We start from the raw sequence: 17413 nt of genomic DNA, 5'->3' as shown, positions 1-17413 counted from the left end.
CTACCGTTCTGGGACTGGGAGCTAACGTTATAGTAGTACCTGGATGGTGCGGGCTAACTAGCTACCGTTCTGGGACTGGGAGCTAACGTTAGTAGTACCTGGATGGTGCAGGCTAACTAGCTACCGTTCTGGGACTGGGAGCTAATGTTATAGTAGTACCTGGATGGTGCGGGTTAACTAGCTAACTAACGTGGCTAACGTTCTGAGAGCTAACGTCGGGACCTGGCTGATGCTGGCTAACTAACGTGGCTAACGTTCTGAGAGCTAACGGGACCTGGCTGATGCTGGCTAACTAACGTGGCTAACGTTCTGAGAGCTAACGGGACCTGGCTGATGCTGGCTAACTAACGTGGCTAACGTTCTGAGAGCTAACGGGACCTGGCTGATGCTGGCTAACTAACGTGGCTAACGCTCTGAGAGCTAACGTCGGGACCTGGCTGATGCTGGCTAACTAACGTGGCTAACGTTCTGAGAGCTAACGGGACCTGGCTGATGCTGGCTAACTAACGTGGCTAACGTTCTGAGAACTAGCGTCGGGACCTGGCTGATGCTGGCTAACTAACGTGGCTAACGTTCTGAGAGCTAACAGGACCTGGCTGATGCTGGCTAACTAACGTGGCTAACGTTCTGAGAACTAGCGTCGGGACCTGGCTGATGCTGGCTAACTAACGTGGCTAACGTTCTGAGAGCTAACGGGACCTGGCTGATGCTGGCTAACTAACGTGGCTAACGTTCACTTGGTAACACGGGTTGCCCCCCCCCCCCCCCCGCCGCTGATGAAAATGAAAGTCATACCGTCATATACCGTGTATTATGTCAGCATGGTATGACGGTATGAAAAAAATTATACCGCCCAAGCCTAATTGACTGCCACGCTTCTATCCATCAATGTATGATCTCTGCCACCAGTCTAAGCCTATGAAGATGTTCACCTTCTTTGCAGGGCTATAACTTTTTAAATTGTATTGCTAAATTGACATTACTATGGCCCATTCAACATCGATTATCTATCGTTTAGGATGTAGGAACGTTATACTTTTTCATTCATAGATTCTTCCAAAAAACCCGTCTAGAATATAAGTATGTTTTTATCGTTTTCTGCAGTAATTCCTAGAACGTGAGTTATAGGCATAAACGCATATATAGATTATCAACTGCCGTTTATTGCCGATACACGCTATATTAAAATGTTCAACTGTACATGATCCTAAATGTTATGACTCATCATGCGCGGATGAACGGGGGGGGGGGGGGTCGTTTATAATTCCGTGATCGTCAGTAAATGCTTTATGTAGTATGGGTTGATTTATTGATCAGATGGTTTATAAAGAAATGTACAATCGCCTTGAAAATAACGTTACTGTCCTCTTACCGTTCGCCGATGAGACTGGAGGAAAAATATCCCACTTATTTGACGTCGATCGACTAGATCCATTTCCGGTTTGTATGGCGCAATAAACGCCCAAATCATATCGATTATTGAGTTATGGCAGCGATCCATATACTCGGATGTGTGTCTAGAGTCCCGCAACAATATGCGACTGCCGGACGGATTTCCCAGATGCACCGAGATCACCAGATCCATTTCCGGTTGTAACTCGCCCGATCATCCACCAGGCGGCGGTATTGAAGCGTTGCACTGTTGTGCAGAGTCCCACTGTCTCAGCAGAGTCTGGGTGGCGGAATTATGAATACCATGGCGAAAAAATGAAATATGATCTCAATAACGTCGTACGCCATGCTTTGGCAGAATTAGCATGACCAGCAAACCCGTCGTACGCCGTTTATGGCGGTCAATGTGTTAAGATAATTCCACTTCCCTTGTCCATCATGTAAATCTTTCCTCCCACTGGTCCTCAACAAGGAAGTGAAGGCTAACATCAACATCCCTCATCTTGCCATTATCTTTGGTTAATGTTCAAATAACAGAACATTCCCAACAGAACATGTCAAACCAATCACAAAAGAGAAACACGCTCCGAGTGACATTTCATGGGGTCTTTAAAAGTGTAGATCTCAGCTGACCATTAGCAAAGTGGAAAAAGTGAGCATCCCAAGTGACAAGTGGGTGGAAGTTGGGTTTGGGGTCAAAGGTCAGTTTAATGAGTAGAACCAACCCTACGTGGCGCTGAGAGCTGATCTGACTGAGTCCAGAGAACTGAAATAGATGATGGGGAGAGAAAAAAATAACACACACCAGTAGGGATGCCCCGATCGATCGGCCACCGATCGTTATCGGCCGATAATCAGTATAAATATGTGATCGGTGATAATGCTTTATTTTCGCCGATCGTCAAAACCGATCACTTGCCGAGTTCTGTCTCAGACACCGGGAGCTGCACACAGTGCTGCGGCGTCTGCTCCTCCGCCAGCCCCTCCCGCACGCACGCATGTAAACACGGGTCTAGTCTAGTGGGACGGGACCTCCGTGAGGCGCTAACGTTAGCTACCGTTATAAAATGACCCAGTCAACTATTCACTTTTAGTTTAATACATGATGAGGCATTGTCTAACCGAACGGTATCTAGCCGGCTAGCTACTGATAGCTCCTGATATCAACAAATGCTCCAGAAATAGTCTAGTACTAGTGTATGATACCTCCGTTAGCTCACGTTAGCTTAGCTCACTGTTCAAAACGAAATGTCCCATTCAACTAAATAGTTCACTGAGGCGTTGTCTTAACGTTATATAGCCGGCTAGCAGTAGCTACAGATAGCTCCTGATATCAATGTCTTATAACACTCATTCGATGCGTATTCGAGCCCCGGCTTGCATCGCAGTCACAAACGGGGATAGCTGAGGGAGTAGGGTATATCTGCAGAGCCTAGGGTATATCTGCAGAGCCGCAGATATACCCTGCTGAGGGCATACGGAATGTGATTTGATCAAAGCAGAGTATACACACAGACATTGGAGATAGCGAGCATTTTGACTTGTTGCGTGGTGGCGATGTCTCGCAGATAATACAACTACAAGTATAATTATATAATATATATATTTTATAAAAAAAAATTAAACAAAATAAAATCAAAAAAAAATTTTTTTTATCAAAAACGATCGATATCGGATCGGTATCGGCCGATATGGCTCAAGACGATCGGTGATCGGTATCGGTGGCAAAAAACGTGATCGGGGCATCCCTACACACCAGGATATGTAGTGGGAGCCATGTGAAAACTGTGTGTGTGTGTATCCGTGTGTGTGTGTGTGTGTGTACAGACCTGGTGGCCATTGTAAGCTGAGCCTTGTTGTCTAGAGGACGCCAGCCCATTGAGACCGTACAGGTCAGAAGAAGCATAAGAGGTCTATAGGACGAGGGAGTAGAGGGGAGAGCAAGGGACAAGGGAGTAGAGAGGAGAGCAAGGGACAAGGGAGTAGAGAGGAGAGCAAGGGACAAGGGAGTAGAGAGGAGAGCAAAGGACAAGGGAGTAGAGAGAAGAGCAAAGGACAAGGGAGTAGAGAGAAAAGCAAAGGACAAGGGAGTAGAGAGAAGAGCAAGGGACAAGGGAGTAGAGAGAAGAGCAAAGGACAAGGGAGTAGAGAGAAGAGCAAGGGACAAGGGAGTAGAGGAGAGCAAGGGACAAGGGAGTAGAGAGAAGAGCAAAGGACAAGGGAGTAGAGAGAAGAGCAAAGGACAAGGGAGTAGAGAGGAGAGCAAGGGACAAGGGAGTAGAGGAGAGCAAGGGACAAGGGAGTAGAGAGGAGAGCAAGGGACAAGGGAGTAGAGAGGAGAGCAAGGGACAAGGAAGTAGATAGAAGAGCAAAGGACAAGGGAGTAGAGAGGAGAGCAAGGGACAAGGGAGTAGAGAGGAGAGCAAGCGACAAGGGAGTAGAGAGGAGAGCAAAGGACAAGGGAGTAGAGAGAAGAGCAAAGGACAAGGGAGTAGAGAGGAGAGCAAATGACAAGGGAGTAGAGAGAAGAGCAAAGGACAAGGGAGTAGAGAGGAGAGCAAATGACAAGGGAGTAGAGAGAAGAGCAAAGGACAAGGGAGTAGAGAGAAGAGCAAATGACAAGGGAGTAGAGAGAAGAGCAAAGGACAAGGGAGTAGAGAGGAGAGCAAGGGACAAGGGAGTAGAGGAGAGCAAAGGACAAGGGAGTAGAGAGAAGAGCAAAGGATTAATGCAGAACAGGGAAAGAGAAGGAGGAAGAAGGAAATGTGATGAGATGCTAAGAAACAATGGCTGATAACTAAAATAAATCTCCAAACATTCTCACCAAACTATGCTAATTAATTCGATATAAAAGTCAGGCAAATCAGTGATGTGTTAAAGAGATTGCAAGTTAAGGGCGCAAATGACTCAAAGACTAAAAAAACTGCATCAAACATAATTCATTCAGTTCTGTATCGTTAGTGGCTTAGCTTGGCATCGCTACTGCACTATCTCGCGTACGTGCACGCGTACTGAATAAACCACAAATGTACCTCTAATACCAGTATTAGTCTGACCACACCCCTCATCAGCTTACCTTCATAAGCAGGTGTGTGGTCACCTGCTCTCCTCCTTCTCGCTTTCACCACAAGGAAGAGGTGCCTCGGTAGATCCCCACACTTGACACCATGATGGAAGAAATTGGATTAGGAACAGCTTGGGAAACAAGGATACGTTGACATCATATCTTTATTTTCTCTCTCACTATTTTCGAGAAAATACGGCGATATTGTCTTCGTACTGGAGTGTCTAGAAGATGATGATCATTCTACAAACCCTCCACCGGTTTTCGTATTGGGAGCACGCCGCTGCATGCTTCTCAACTGCAGTTCCTTGCTGTGTTTGTTGGGGTGAAACCTGTCAGGCCACAGCTGAACTGTCGGACATGCCGCTGTTGTGAGGAGCGGTGCGTTCCAGGTTGGGTGAGTAGTGTTTGCTGGCGGGCTCCACTTGTCTGTTAGTGCTATGGGGGCTACTTGACAAAGTTTATGGAAACCGGCCCCAGGCTAGGGTCCTTTGTTTAGCCGTCTAGGCGACAGAAGGCCTTGGTCTGGCGACCATTATAGTTTTAACTAGTGGGCCGCGACCATTGACACTGGTGATCCCTGTGTGTTCTGGACGAGTGGATTCTCTCTGTCACCGTGTTAAGACCCCATCTTTCATATCCAAATGAGAGTATTCCTTCACGAGGGGATATGTGCATGTAATGTGCGATAGCGGCAGATTCATGTTCAAAGTCAGCTATACAGGCCAGTTGGTACTGTGCTGATTCCGCCGGACGTGGTAGTGTCACCGTTGTGAAGCGGTGTTGACGTCTTGTTTTCTCTTTTCTCTTAAAAAGTGAGGAGGGTTCAGAACGGCGGCCTGTCTGGGTGAGTGTTATGTCATTGTTTACATGTTCATAGCTTACGGTTAGCCGGTCGGTGGCCTGGCGCGGGGTAGCTTGGCTTCTCGCGCGCCGCCGGGAGCTCGCTCCTGATCGCGTGCGTCGTAGATCGGCGTCTCGCGAGCGGAAGCAATAGCACCCGAACGGTTGGAGCAGCCGTTAGCTTGATGCTATTCTGTTGAACGTGCTTTGATTTTAACATGTTTTACACTCTTGACCACGACGTCATCCTTGACAGGGGATGTTCGTCGACCCTGCCTGAGCCTAGACGGGGATTGCGTCAACAAAGAGGACTGTAGCGACTGGTGGAGCGGCGACGCTGCCCGGATCGAACAACACGGGACGGCTGTGTTCTACGGTGGCTTGTGACTGCACTTCGCTGATCTGCGTTCCGGGCAGGTACGGGGTTGGCCAGACCTCATAACACGTCTTCTGGTTTTACCTTGCTAAATGTATTGTGAATAACGGTGTTTTTTCCCAAAACGTGTGTTGTTGCAATGCATTTGAGATACGTTGCGGGTTGTGTGTGAGCTGTTTTTGTCACTGGCAGTTAGCTTCTCCGTGCAGATCGTGATGTATTGATCTGGTTGTTGTGTGAGAAACATCATGGTGTTTATGTGTACCGTGTACTCACTACTAAGGCAACTAACCTATGAAGCTATGCTTGGTGACGAGTGAGTAAAAGAATGTTCTTTCTCAGACTGTAATGACAATGAACAGTGAGTTCACACATTAACAGGTTTTCCTGTTTTAACTGGCCGTATTGAGGGTAAAATAGGAGGATTGTGTTTCCCCCCCCGGTTCCCTGGGGACTTTATCACCTCCTATCAGACATGTTGTGCATTAATTGTGTCTTTTGTGTGGTAGGGATACGATGTAACTCTCAGCTTGATTGCTGAGGTTGTGCTAAATCTGCTGGAGAAACTTATTTCCTAAAGGGAAATTGGTTTGGTTGCTGTCATGTGTGCTTAGCAAGGCCTGTGGTCGATACTAATCAAGAATGATGTATTCTCTCATTGTGAAAAAAACGGCGTTCCTCTGTTGAGTGTTTTTGCCATTTTTTGTAGGTGATGATGGGTTGTGTGTGTCATGTGACCTACAACTGGGTTGTACTGGCCACAGAAGCACATGTGTATGTTGGACCGGGGTTCTTAGAGCCCTCTCTATTCTGTGTTTTTCCTTAGTAAAAATCAGATAGCAGGTTAGCTCGTGCGCTGTGTGGAGCTGTGAAACGCTTCATAGAGCTGACTATGACTGTGTCATATTCTCTTTTTGTCGTTACGTCGTATCATGGGTGTGGGGTCGTAAAGGGGTGAACTGGTAACCTTTCCTCTCCCCATTGTTCTGTCGGTCAGGGGTACACCCCCTGTCCTTCAAGGTTCCCGTCACGTGGCGGTTCGGCACGTTACGGGGGGGGGGGGGGGGGGGGGGGGAGGGAGTTCCTGGTCCCACGGCCTGGTATATTGGGCGTGTGCACCGCAGGAATTCCCCCGCCATAGAGTACGTCACCGTGCGCGTCTCTGTTGGTAGGACTTCCGTGTGCTGTTCAGGTCCATGTGATGGATCTGTTTTCAGGGGGGGTGGTCAGGGCTCCTCCTCACCAAGCGCCTACTCAGGCCTTCTGTGAGTTCGGACTCCTTCTTCCATGTGAGGAAGCCTCCATCAGAGTACAGAGCCTTCCTCCTCAGATTGTCAAAGTGAGTGGACCCTCTAGAAGGGTCCTTTTCTATTGTATGTATATTCGATTCAATTCGTTTATTGAGTGTGTATGGGTTCGGTGCCTCTTCCCCGGAGGCCCTAAAACCAGTTTTTTACATGGCTCAAGGTGCAATATATTCTTTTCAATCTGTACAGCTCGCGTGGGAAGTCTCTCTGGGGATCCCCGTCTCTTTCCTATGGGAGGGTGGTGGGATGTAAAAATGTGAACATTTTTTACCCCGGCTGTGTAGACTGGGATACATACTGTTGATGCTTCCTTCTTTCTATTCCAGGAGTGTTGGAGTTAGGGAGTGTCACACCCCTCTTGTCGTTCCCCTGGGCGCCTTGGGGATTCAATGACAGGTCTAAATAGCCTGTTCATTGATGGGGGTGTGTCCCGACGCACGTATAGTGCTAGCTCGCTGTGAACAGGCGATTGACTGGCACGCCTTAGTTGCTTGTGGTTGAAACAGCGTTTTTATAAAGCAACTGAGATGGGGGTTTTTCCTCTTCCGGCGACCACATCCCATGACCTGGGTGGGTTGTCGACGGATTCTCGTTCATGTCTGGGGGATGATGACGGGATGGATCTGAACATATGTAGTGGGGTCTCACGCCCTTGGGGTGGGCCACCAGGCGCGGTTCGTCCCAACGTCTGGGTGGCGCCTTCTTTTCATGTTAAGATCAACACGCATATCTGCCCTTCTCCTGGAGTAGGCATGTCGGCGTGGTTAGGGCACGGGACTGGTTCTGGTCACGCTGGTCCAGATCAGTTGAACCCGTTGTCCGCCGGGGATGCAGATCTGCTGTTCTGGTACCCTGAGGGACTTGGGCTTTTTTCAGGGGGAAAAATGCCAGGTCGGTCTGGGTGTCACAGGGTTAAGCGCTATGGAGACCCTGGTTGGGTATGTTTTTACTCAGCACTGTCGTCATGGCTTACAGCCATGCCATTCTGTACGCGCTCGATCTCGTCGGATCTCGGCCGCTACACAGGTTGGTCCTGGTTAGTACTTGGTTGGGAGACCGCCGGGGAATACCAGGTACGGTGTGCTTAGGGGCTGGTTCTCCATTATTTTTCGCTCCTCTCTCACGCATGGCGAAGAGGGGCCTGTGGGGGTGGTTTTTTGACCTCCTCTGGTGACCCTGTGCTTCCCGTACCGCCAGGCCCGGTCCGAAGTGATGTTTGCGACCCGTAGGCCTGGGTTAACCCTTTTTGGAAACTGAAACACTTGTACTGCGGTATAGCCGGTGTATACCCGCAGGTGTGTTTTGGAGTTTTTTCTTGAGGGGTTATAGGAACAACCACCGCATTGGGTAACACCGAGGTGGTTGGTTCCCTGGTGTGTTGGAGCAGTGTCAACTCCCGGGTTCACCGTTTGAGGGTGCCCCTGCACGTTCATGACGTCTGCCAATCGTGTCAGCCTTCTCTGCCTCGACCCCTCTGGGTGGGGGTTGTTAAATGGAGGCTTGGTCATGCAACACCGCCAGCTTACGCTCCTTCCGCCGGGGCGGCTGTGTTCAGCTGTCCCCTCTGGCGCCTGTCTCGTCCGCAGTCTCCAGGCTAGGGTTAACAGCCTGTTGCCTGGTTTTTCCCCGGTGCGCTGCCTGCTTCCGTTGGTTAACCTTTTTTGTGTGCTTACGGCCATGCTGACTGCCTATTCTGCAGGGTCAGTGTGCCAGGCGGTGTACTATTGGGGGGACGGGGCCCGCTCGGCTTACGGCCATACCGACCTGAACACGCCCGGTCTCGTCCGATCTCGGAAGCTGGGCAGGTTCTGGCCTGGTTGGTTCCGCCTGGGAATACCAGGTGCAGTAACTGAGGGGCCTTTGTCCGAATACGCTGGCGATGTGGGGGGCGGGGCACTACGTGCCCACCTGGTGGGGTCTTGATGCTGGCATCATGGACTTCTCCGGGCCCCCATTCCAGGGAGTCCAGTCCTTTTGGTGGGTCTGGGTCTTCCTTCGTGCTCCGCTGCTACGGCCTTGCCACGGGGTTGGGTTTGCCCTTGACCCCGTGATTCTGGGGGCAGTAACGAGGTTGTTCCTCCGTTCGTTCCCGGGTGGCATGCGGGTTGTGCGTGTGTGTAGTCGTGGGGTCAAGCCACGGTCTGCTCACCCTGTGCGTTGAGTTGCTTGAGTGCCTCTTCGCACGGTCGGGTCCGTCGCCCTCCCGTGACGTCCCTAATAGGGGGGCTACCCTCCATTAGGGGGGGTCGGGGGGGCTCGGCCCTCCCTGTTCTGATGGTTTTGGGGGGCTGTCAGCGGGGTGTATTTGTCAGCCAAGTGGCTCCGCTTGGCCTCCCTTGTGCAGTAGCGATGCCAAGCTAAGCCACTAACGATACAGAACGTTAGGTTATGACTATAACCAAGTTCTGTTAGTTAGGGGCGATGCTTGGCATCGGACGCCGCTGCAGCCCTTGTCCTCACCTTGTGGTGAAAGCTTGGGAAGGAGGAGAGCAGGTGACCACACACCTGCTTATGAAGGTAAGCTGATGAGGGGTGTGGTCAGACTAATACTGGTATTAGAGGTACATTTGTGGTTTATTCAGTACGCGTGCACGTACGCGAGATAGTGCAGTAGCGATGCCAAGCATCGCCCCTAACTAACAGAACTTGGTTATAGTCATAACCTAACGTTATTGTGTGCATTCTGTACGGGGCAAATCAGTTCCATGCAAAAAGGAAACAACACACCTTGATTACAAGATTATGGAGGGTGAAATATGTGCCCCTTTACTTTTCATCAAAGTCACACTTTTGCAATAGAAACTTACTGAATGCATAACTTCTATGTTAGCACACATGAAGCTATTGCTGCAGCAGGGCTATAATGGTGATATTATTTGTATAATGTGCACATGTGGTGCTAATCTGAAGTATGTTGTAGCAGGCAAAATCATTTTAAGAGCATGAACTGTAAAAATTATTTAAAATGCCCATCCCTACTTTGATGATCAGTATGTGTGCTCCATTTTCAACTTTCTAAGCGGACATAATTATTTTATGTGTAATGGGTTTCATAAGCCTTATTAAAGCTATGATAATTGATTGGATTATCCATGCCTTTAATTCAAGCAGAACATGAAAAACACTGGAACTGAATTTACGAGGTGTCCACATAACAGCAGTGTTATGTTGTGAGAGAAAAACAACCAGAGGGTTACTGTAATACAAGGCACATACAGTCACACACACTCATATACACAAGGATAAGTTATACACGTCAGGGGCACACATACATGCACATACTCACTTATAGGAAATAGGCATACACACACCTACATATACACATAGTTGAAGTATAGGCTTTCACTCTGACACATATGGGGGATACACATGTATATAGGAGACACACACATACGTAGCTGAGACGCACATATATATACACATCTGAGATATACACTCACATAGGGGACAGAGGCACACATGGATACGAGACACACACAAGAGATAGGAGTACAGTCACATACCAGGAAGATGCACACACACACATATGAGGCATGTACACATGCTTACGTGATACACGTACCCACATACATGTGTTGGAGACATGCGTGCATGCATGTTATCATGCACAACTGCATGTGTCTGGGGCGCTTTCTCTCACATGCAATATGGAGAAGGGTGGCATCCCGATAGAGGATGCAGCACATACCTGCTCGAAGGTAGTTCGGTCTACATGCAAAGTATATATATCAGGGATGTATACGCATAATGTATAGTATAGTATGTTTCTTTTTTCGTAAGTCTTTTTTTATTTTCCATGTCAGTTGTTAATGTATTTGTATGAGTCCTTTACATGTTTTGTATGTTCTTACAAAAAAGAAAAAGGCAAATCCTGGAAATTGTATATGATGATGTGGAAAGAGATGTTTTGAATATTGGAGAGATTTGTGCAAAAAATATCAATAATAATAAAAAAAAAAAAAAAGGCACATACAGTCACAACACACACACATTCACTTGGTATCCGTGAGTAGTATGGACTATTAGTGAGTAGCTACTGTACAGTAGCATCACACAGGTAGTTTACGCTTGCAGTCCCACCCACCGGCTGCAAGTCTAGTCTGGAGGAACGAGACACCCTGCTATCGTCACTGAGTCTGGAACTCTGAGAGGGAGGGAGGGGGGGGGGGGGGAAGACATGTCAACCTACCTGTGGTTCTGGTGCTACACACCACAATAAAGTTACAGGAAATGACCTTCCACCAAAACAGCAAATGTACAGTATGCCAACTTTGAAAGGAAGACTATTTTGCTGCTGTCTGACCAGTATCTCTGAAAAGTACTTTTCAGGAATGAATGATTGATTGATTGATTGAAAATTGTATTAACAGATTGCAGAATGAGTACAATACAGTACAGCTCAATACACACAATTGTTAACACTTTCAATGCCCAAAACGTGATAAGACGTTTTATCAGCCCAATGCCTGAATGCCCATGACAACAATTAGCGCTTTATTTTTTTTATTAGCGATCTGAATTCATATTTCATCAACCGAGTCTCCCGTTGGTATGCAGCCCCTGTAGGAGCTCAGATGTGAAAAAACCGCCCCTTATTGTCTCCCAGATGGTAATGCACCCTTTTGGAATGGACTCAATGAAAATGGATGAGATAAGAAAAATCCGGAATCCACATTTTACTTCTCAGGCATGTAACCCGAGCCGATCGGATTCATTGTGGAGTCTCAGAACAGGGTGGAATACATTTGTACAGTATGTAGCGTTGGATCAATAAAATCGATCGATTTTTGGAATGGGATCAGGAATTGGAATGATCTTTTTGGAGAACATCTGATCTGAGGTAAGGAATCTATTTTACAAGTCTTGGGATAATCAGAGTTGTATTCGCTGAGATCACAGCGTTCGCCCTATGTGTGTGTGTGTGTGTGGGCGATCGCTTTGAGGAAATCAGAGAATCTATTGTTCAGATCGCCTATATAGCGTGCATTACGTACACATATACTATCGATAATCTAGCGTTTATTTGAAAACGATTCATAAATAGGCCGAAAAATGACAACGTTTTTGTGTATTCTAGAATATTCCGGTAAAGGGCGATTATCATGGAATATTTATTATTTTCCTTGAAAACGAGGGCTTTTCAAAATGCTATAAAACGAAAATAAACCGATAAAAAAACAATCCGCTTCGACAATGTTGACTGGAAAACTAGTCATTGATAAGCGACGGGCAGATTAGACACATAGCCATAATTTAAAACATAGATTAGGCGTTATTAACGCTAACATTGAAGTGGATGGTGGGCATTCAAGCGGTAAATCAAGATTAAGCTTGGGCTCTGAAAGTGTTAAGGGGATGAAGACCAGAGAAAGACTTTCGTATTGTTTACATCAGGGTCCCCCATTTTCAATTAATCATAACATATATGACATACATGACATACAGATAGACAGTACTGCTACATCTATACATTTATGACATACCAGATTTACAAATACAGTACTGTTTGTGATACAAAAAGAGTCTAAAAAAGAGAGTATATACACTTGACGAAGAAACTGTACATTGGAGGAGGTGGGGTGGGGGTTGGGTAGGGTGGGGGGAACTGTACATTGAATGGAGGTGGTTGGGTGGGTGGGGTGGGGGGTGAAGACACACAGCATTACTTTCCGACTGACATCCATGCATTTTAGAGGCGATACAAATGGGGTTTTGATGAGTTTCATGGGCCTTATGGTTATACCATGTGTTCAAGCCACAGATGACGATGTAAACCTTCAATTCAAGTTACAACATGGAAATTACTGAATTTCAGGACTTCATGCGACAGGACTTCATAAGTTCATATGGATTCATTAGTTGACTAGTGATTCAGTTATAAGGCCGACACCCACCGATAGGTCTAGTCTGGAGGACCGAGACACCTTGCTCTCATCACTGAGTCTGGAGCTCTGCTGGCAAGAGAAAGCAGTACAGGAATATTACATTTTTACAATGAAAGACATTCATCGTAGCAGATGATGTCATGCAGAGCCACTTAATATAGCGAGTATTTAATGAGTATTTAAACAGTAGAATGAGGTAAAATTCATGCATCACCAACATCACATCACAAAAAGAAATATATATATATCCATTTATACTGTATATATAATAAATAAAATTGCATCAGCGTGGTACTACACTATGAATTTCAAGATTTATATAAGTTGGGCGGCTGATTGGCGCAGTGGGAAAGGCGCTCGCCTCTAACGCAGGAGACGCTGGGTTCGAGCCCAGCTCTCGGCGTTGCTACCGGCTGGCCGGTCGTTCATACTAACACAATTGGCATGTGTTAGAGGGTGGGAAAGTCGGTGGGTGGGGATTTGACGTTGTGGACAGAGACTCCTACAGGTCGGTTTGGTGACGCCAGTGCGACAGAAGCAGGAAGTGACGGGGGCACGGAGGGGACACGTGATGCAAGGCTTCTGTCCTCACTACAACCGACCTGTGGGAGGCATAGTCTAGCAACGTGCAAGACAGGGGAGGGAAGAATTGGATATACGAAATTGGGATGGGAGAAAAATAGAAAATGGGGAGAAAAAGTGGATACAAAAAAAAATATTTATATAAGTTTATAAAAAGATGGGTGAACTTAGTTGAGGCAGATTTACCCTTCACTACAATCCTGTTTAAAAACCTCTCGCGATCTGTCATTCCTCTCAAGTCTGGAAAACGTCGACTTTGAGATTCTAATTTCCGCCCAATAGCAGCAAAGTGTTATTTACAACCGACTAGACCGATGCCAGTTCAACAAGACGACTACTAACCCGACTGGATATTGCACTGAAACCATCATCATAGCCATTGTCCTGCGAATAGAGAACATGTGTCGGTGTGAGAGAGACATCTGTGTGAGAGACATCAGTGTGGTTTCTGTGTGTGTTCACACTGTTAACCTACGTCTCTGTCTTTGTGTTTATGTTTCTTCTTCTTCTTGGGCTTCTTATGTGAGAGTGAATCCTGAGAATGAAAGGAGGTTGAGAAAGAAGAAGAATATGGTGTAAAGAGTGCACACTGGGGTATGTGTTCGCATCTGTTAACTTGGAAATTCACCACAACCACACAAACAGCCAGTGTATCAGTCTTTGGCTGGTCCCATGTCCCTTCATCAATCATGACCAAAGTCACACGCTGCTAGTAATTACAGTACATCAACACAAGCTCAATTCAGAGTGAGAGGCAAACACACACGCAATCACCACAGATCCAAACAAAAATAATGCAGATGTTAGCAAACACCACATGTTTGTACTGAAGAACATGCACAGTAAATTAACAGGACAAGACCGCCTGATTCCCTCTTTCTGGATCTTTCGGGTGAGAGACGTATGAACTCTGGTACGCTCTGTGATCATGCTGCAGCATTTTCCAAGACTCCACGGCACAGGGGAAATATTGCTTTATCTTTGAAAAGACAACAGAGCTTTAAATAGAGCGTCATCTGGGTTTGGACTGGAGCAGATGGCTGGCGAGAGGACAAGCTAGCTCTATAATAGTACATGAGCAGTGGCCTAGACTAGAACCAAGATCTACTTTTTTATTTACCACCTAGCCCGAGAGCTACCAGCCAAAATTGTATATTGTAAGCCGTCATTTGAGGCTTTATAAAAGCAGCATAATGAACACAAATCTGTCAGTGCCGAGCCCGACCTCATCTTAAATAACAAACAGCATTGCTTGTTGTAGTTAACAAGGAGAGGAAGAGTTGATTTAGCAAAAAAAAAAAAAAAAAAAAAAATTTAATAATCAAATTTTATTAATCAAGATCTACTTGAAATCAGCCCGCTATCTACCTGTCGATCGCGATCGACTGGTTGGGCACCACTGGCCTAGAGAGAATAAGTAGTGGTCACCAACGGAAAGGTTCAATACCCGCCAGCAAACATGAGGGTCAATGTGAGCAAGTGACTGGAGGGTGGCTGGGTATGACATCTGCATCACTGGGCCCCTGAACAAGGCAATGAACCCCAGAGACCCTGCACTCTCAGAAGAATGATTACATTTCAATTAACTAAATCTACATGTTTGTATCTAGGAGGGATAGAAAGACAAATTCCTGTTACTGTATGTCAGTGAGTTGGCCAATAAAGTAACAGTGTTCTTCTCAGAAAAACAGTAATGTAGTTCTGCCTCCAGCCATGCCAACAGAATGTTCCTTTGTTCCAGCGAAAAGATACAGTTGAGCAAACATGAAGAGCTTTCTTTTGGAGGGACACAATTTAGGGAAGATCTTGTTGAGTCCACTGACTAATCATTTAGCAAATTACTTGTAATTCAATTGTTGCATTGTTTCCAGAAAACAGAGATAGGCTACAACATCACAACATCTCATCACATGCATCATCTTCTGAGCACAGAAACTACAAATCTAAGTAGATTTAATCACAGGTGACAATAAAATCACTCCATGCGGTTATTGGGGTCTAAGGTCCAGCTGTTAGTGTAATTGCAGTCCAGTTACACAGACACATTCACACAGAGGGGTTAACGGTCATTGCAGGTTCGCACAGGAAAATAGCCCTTACCCCTCCACTGTAGGCCCCTATTGCATCAAGATCTGACTGTGTAAAGACACAAGAACATCATCACTGAGAGGTAAAGCCAACAAGAACATCATCACTGAGAGGTAAAGACACAAGAACATCATCACTGAGAGGTAAAGCCAACAAGAACATCATCACTGAGAGGTAAAGCCAACAAGAACATCATCACTGAGAGGTAAAGACACAAGAACATCATCACTGAGAGGTAAAGACACAAGAACGTCATCACTGAGAGGTAAAGACACAAGAACATCATCACTGAGAGGTAAAGCCAACAAGAACATCATCACTGAGAGGTAAAGACACAAGAACATCATCACTGCGAGGTAAAGACACAAGAACATCATCACTGAGAGGTAAAGACACAAGAACATCATCACTGAGAGGTAAAGACACAAGAACATCATCACTGAGAGGTAAAGACACAAGAACATCATCACTGAGAGGTAAAGACACAAGAACATCATCACTGAGAGGTAAAGACACAAGAATACCATCATGTTGACCGGCATGGGAGCGATCACTATCGGATCTGGATCTGTACAAGATTCATTCGGAAACACGAGAAGTATGGCGATAGCTATGGACAGACTGGAAGCCTTCTACATGGGACTTGTAAAGAGACTCGCTGCCCATCAATCTGACCCTGCCCGAAGGACCCCCCCCACTCAAGTGTGCTGGAGCCTATGGAACTCACAAGGTCACGTCGGGGAGTCGAGAGATAGGAACAGAAGACATAGCGTTCCTCCTACGCAACACCACCTACCACAACCAGACTTGGCTCGTTGCACTCGCCCCAACCAGGGCCCCTCCAGTCGCAGTCCCATCCCCCACCCCCCTCTCCTCTGCGTTGGCGCTGCTGATAACAAATGCGCATGTTGATGAATTTATGACTGTGTGCCATTATTACTACCAAATGTAATAATTGTGAAAGCCCCTTGAATATTGAATATTACTATAATGAAGAGCACTGCTCTGTTGTAATCCAAAATTTAACTATTTTATCACTGTTATGTTAAATACCCTGTTGTATGTCTGTTCCATTTTATAATTCTTAGACTATTTTTAAACCGAATCACCTTAAACTATTTTTGTCATTTGTATTACTGAAATAAACTGTAAACAGAGAATCTATTGGGATACTAGGTCCTAATGTGAAACACTGATTTACCTTACCTTGCTCATGCTCGCTTATGCCTATATTTTTACTGTTGTGAAGCACTTTGAACTGCAACTTCTGTATGAAAAGTGCTATACAAATAAAGTATTATTATTATTATCACTGAGAGGCAGTGATGGGAGTAACGGCGTTATAAAGAACAGCGTTACTAACGGCGTTAGTTTTTTCAGTAACGAGTAATCTAACGGATTACTCTTCCAATCTTAATAGCGCCGTTACAGTTACTGCCAAAAAATGCGGCGCGTTACTGTCTATGATTGAAGCTTTTTTTTTTAATCAGAAAGATCTCTGCGCCGAGAGGCATACTGTCCTTCTCAGCCAACCTCAGCGCGCGATTGGCTGAGGTTGAGTAAAATGTCATGGTAAGCCAATCAAAGGTAGAGGTGGGCGGGTGCCTCCAGAGTCTGACACACAGCCACAACACAAGCGACTCAGTCAGTGTGAGACCGCGGTCCGTGTACGTTTTGACAGTTTGTTTGGCGGCCAAATAATCCAAAACGAATCCAACAAACAACACAAGTGAGCAGTCAATGACAGACCGCGGGTCCATGAGCGTTTTTTTGTTCAGTCGTGTTGCAGCGCAGGACACTACAGTAGTGGAGGCTCTACTCTGCTGACATAGTGCTGCACTTCCTGGTTTAATAGCACAGTCTTCAGGTGCTCAGA

General features: G+C 46.3%; 1 protein-coding gene across 1 annotated transcript in view; it reads right to left on the bottom strand.

The window, feature by feature from the left end:
• lrrfip1a (leucine rich repeat (in FLII) interacting protein 1a) overlaps positions 1 to 17413 on the bottom strand; it is a 216017-nt gene that overhangs the window by 46017 nt on the left and 152587 nt on the right. The window contains 6 exon segments of the mRNA XM_084311573.1: positions 3222 to 3305; positions 11049 to 11126; positions 12877 to 12933; positions 13792 to 13833; positions 13925 to 13984; positions 15550 to 15585. Coding sequence (XP_084167699.1) covers positions 3222 to 3305; positions 11049 to 11126; positions 12877 to 12933; positions 13792 to 13833; positions 13925 to 13984; positions 15550 to 15585 — 357 coding nt within the window.

This window comes from Notolepis coatsorum (genome assembly GCF_963971535.1).
Source record: "Notolepis coatsorum genome assembly, chromosome: 3".
In the NCBI taxonomy this organism is placed as follows: Eukaryota; Metazoa; Chordata; class Actinopteri; order Aulopiformes; family Paralepididae; genus Notolepis; species Notolepis coatsorum.
The sequence above is the reverse complement of the archived record's forward strand: the minus strand, read 5'-3'. Positions and strand labels throughout refer to the sequence as shown.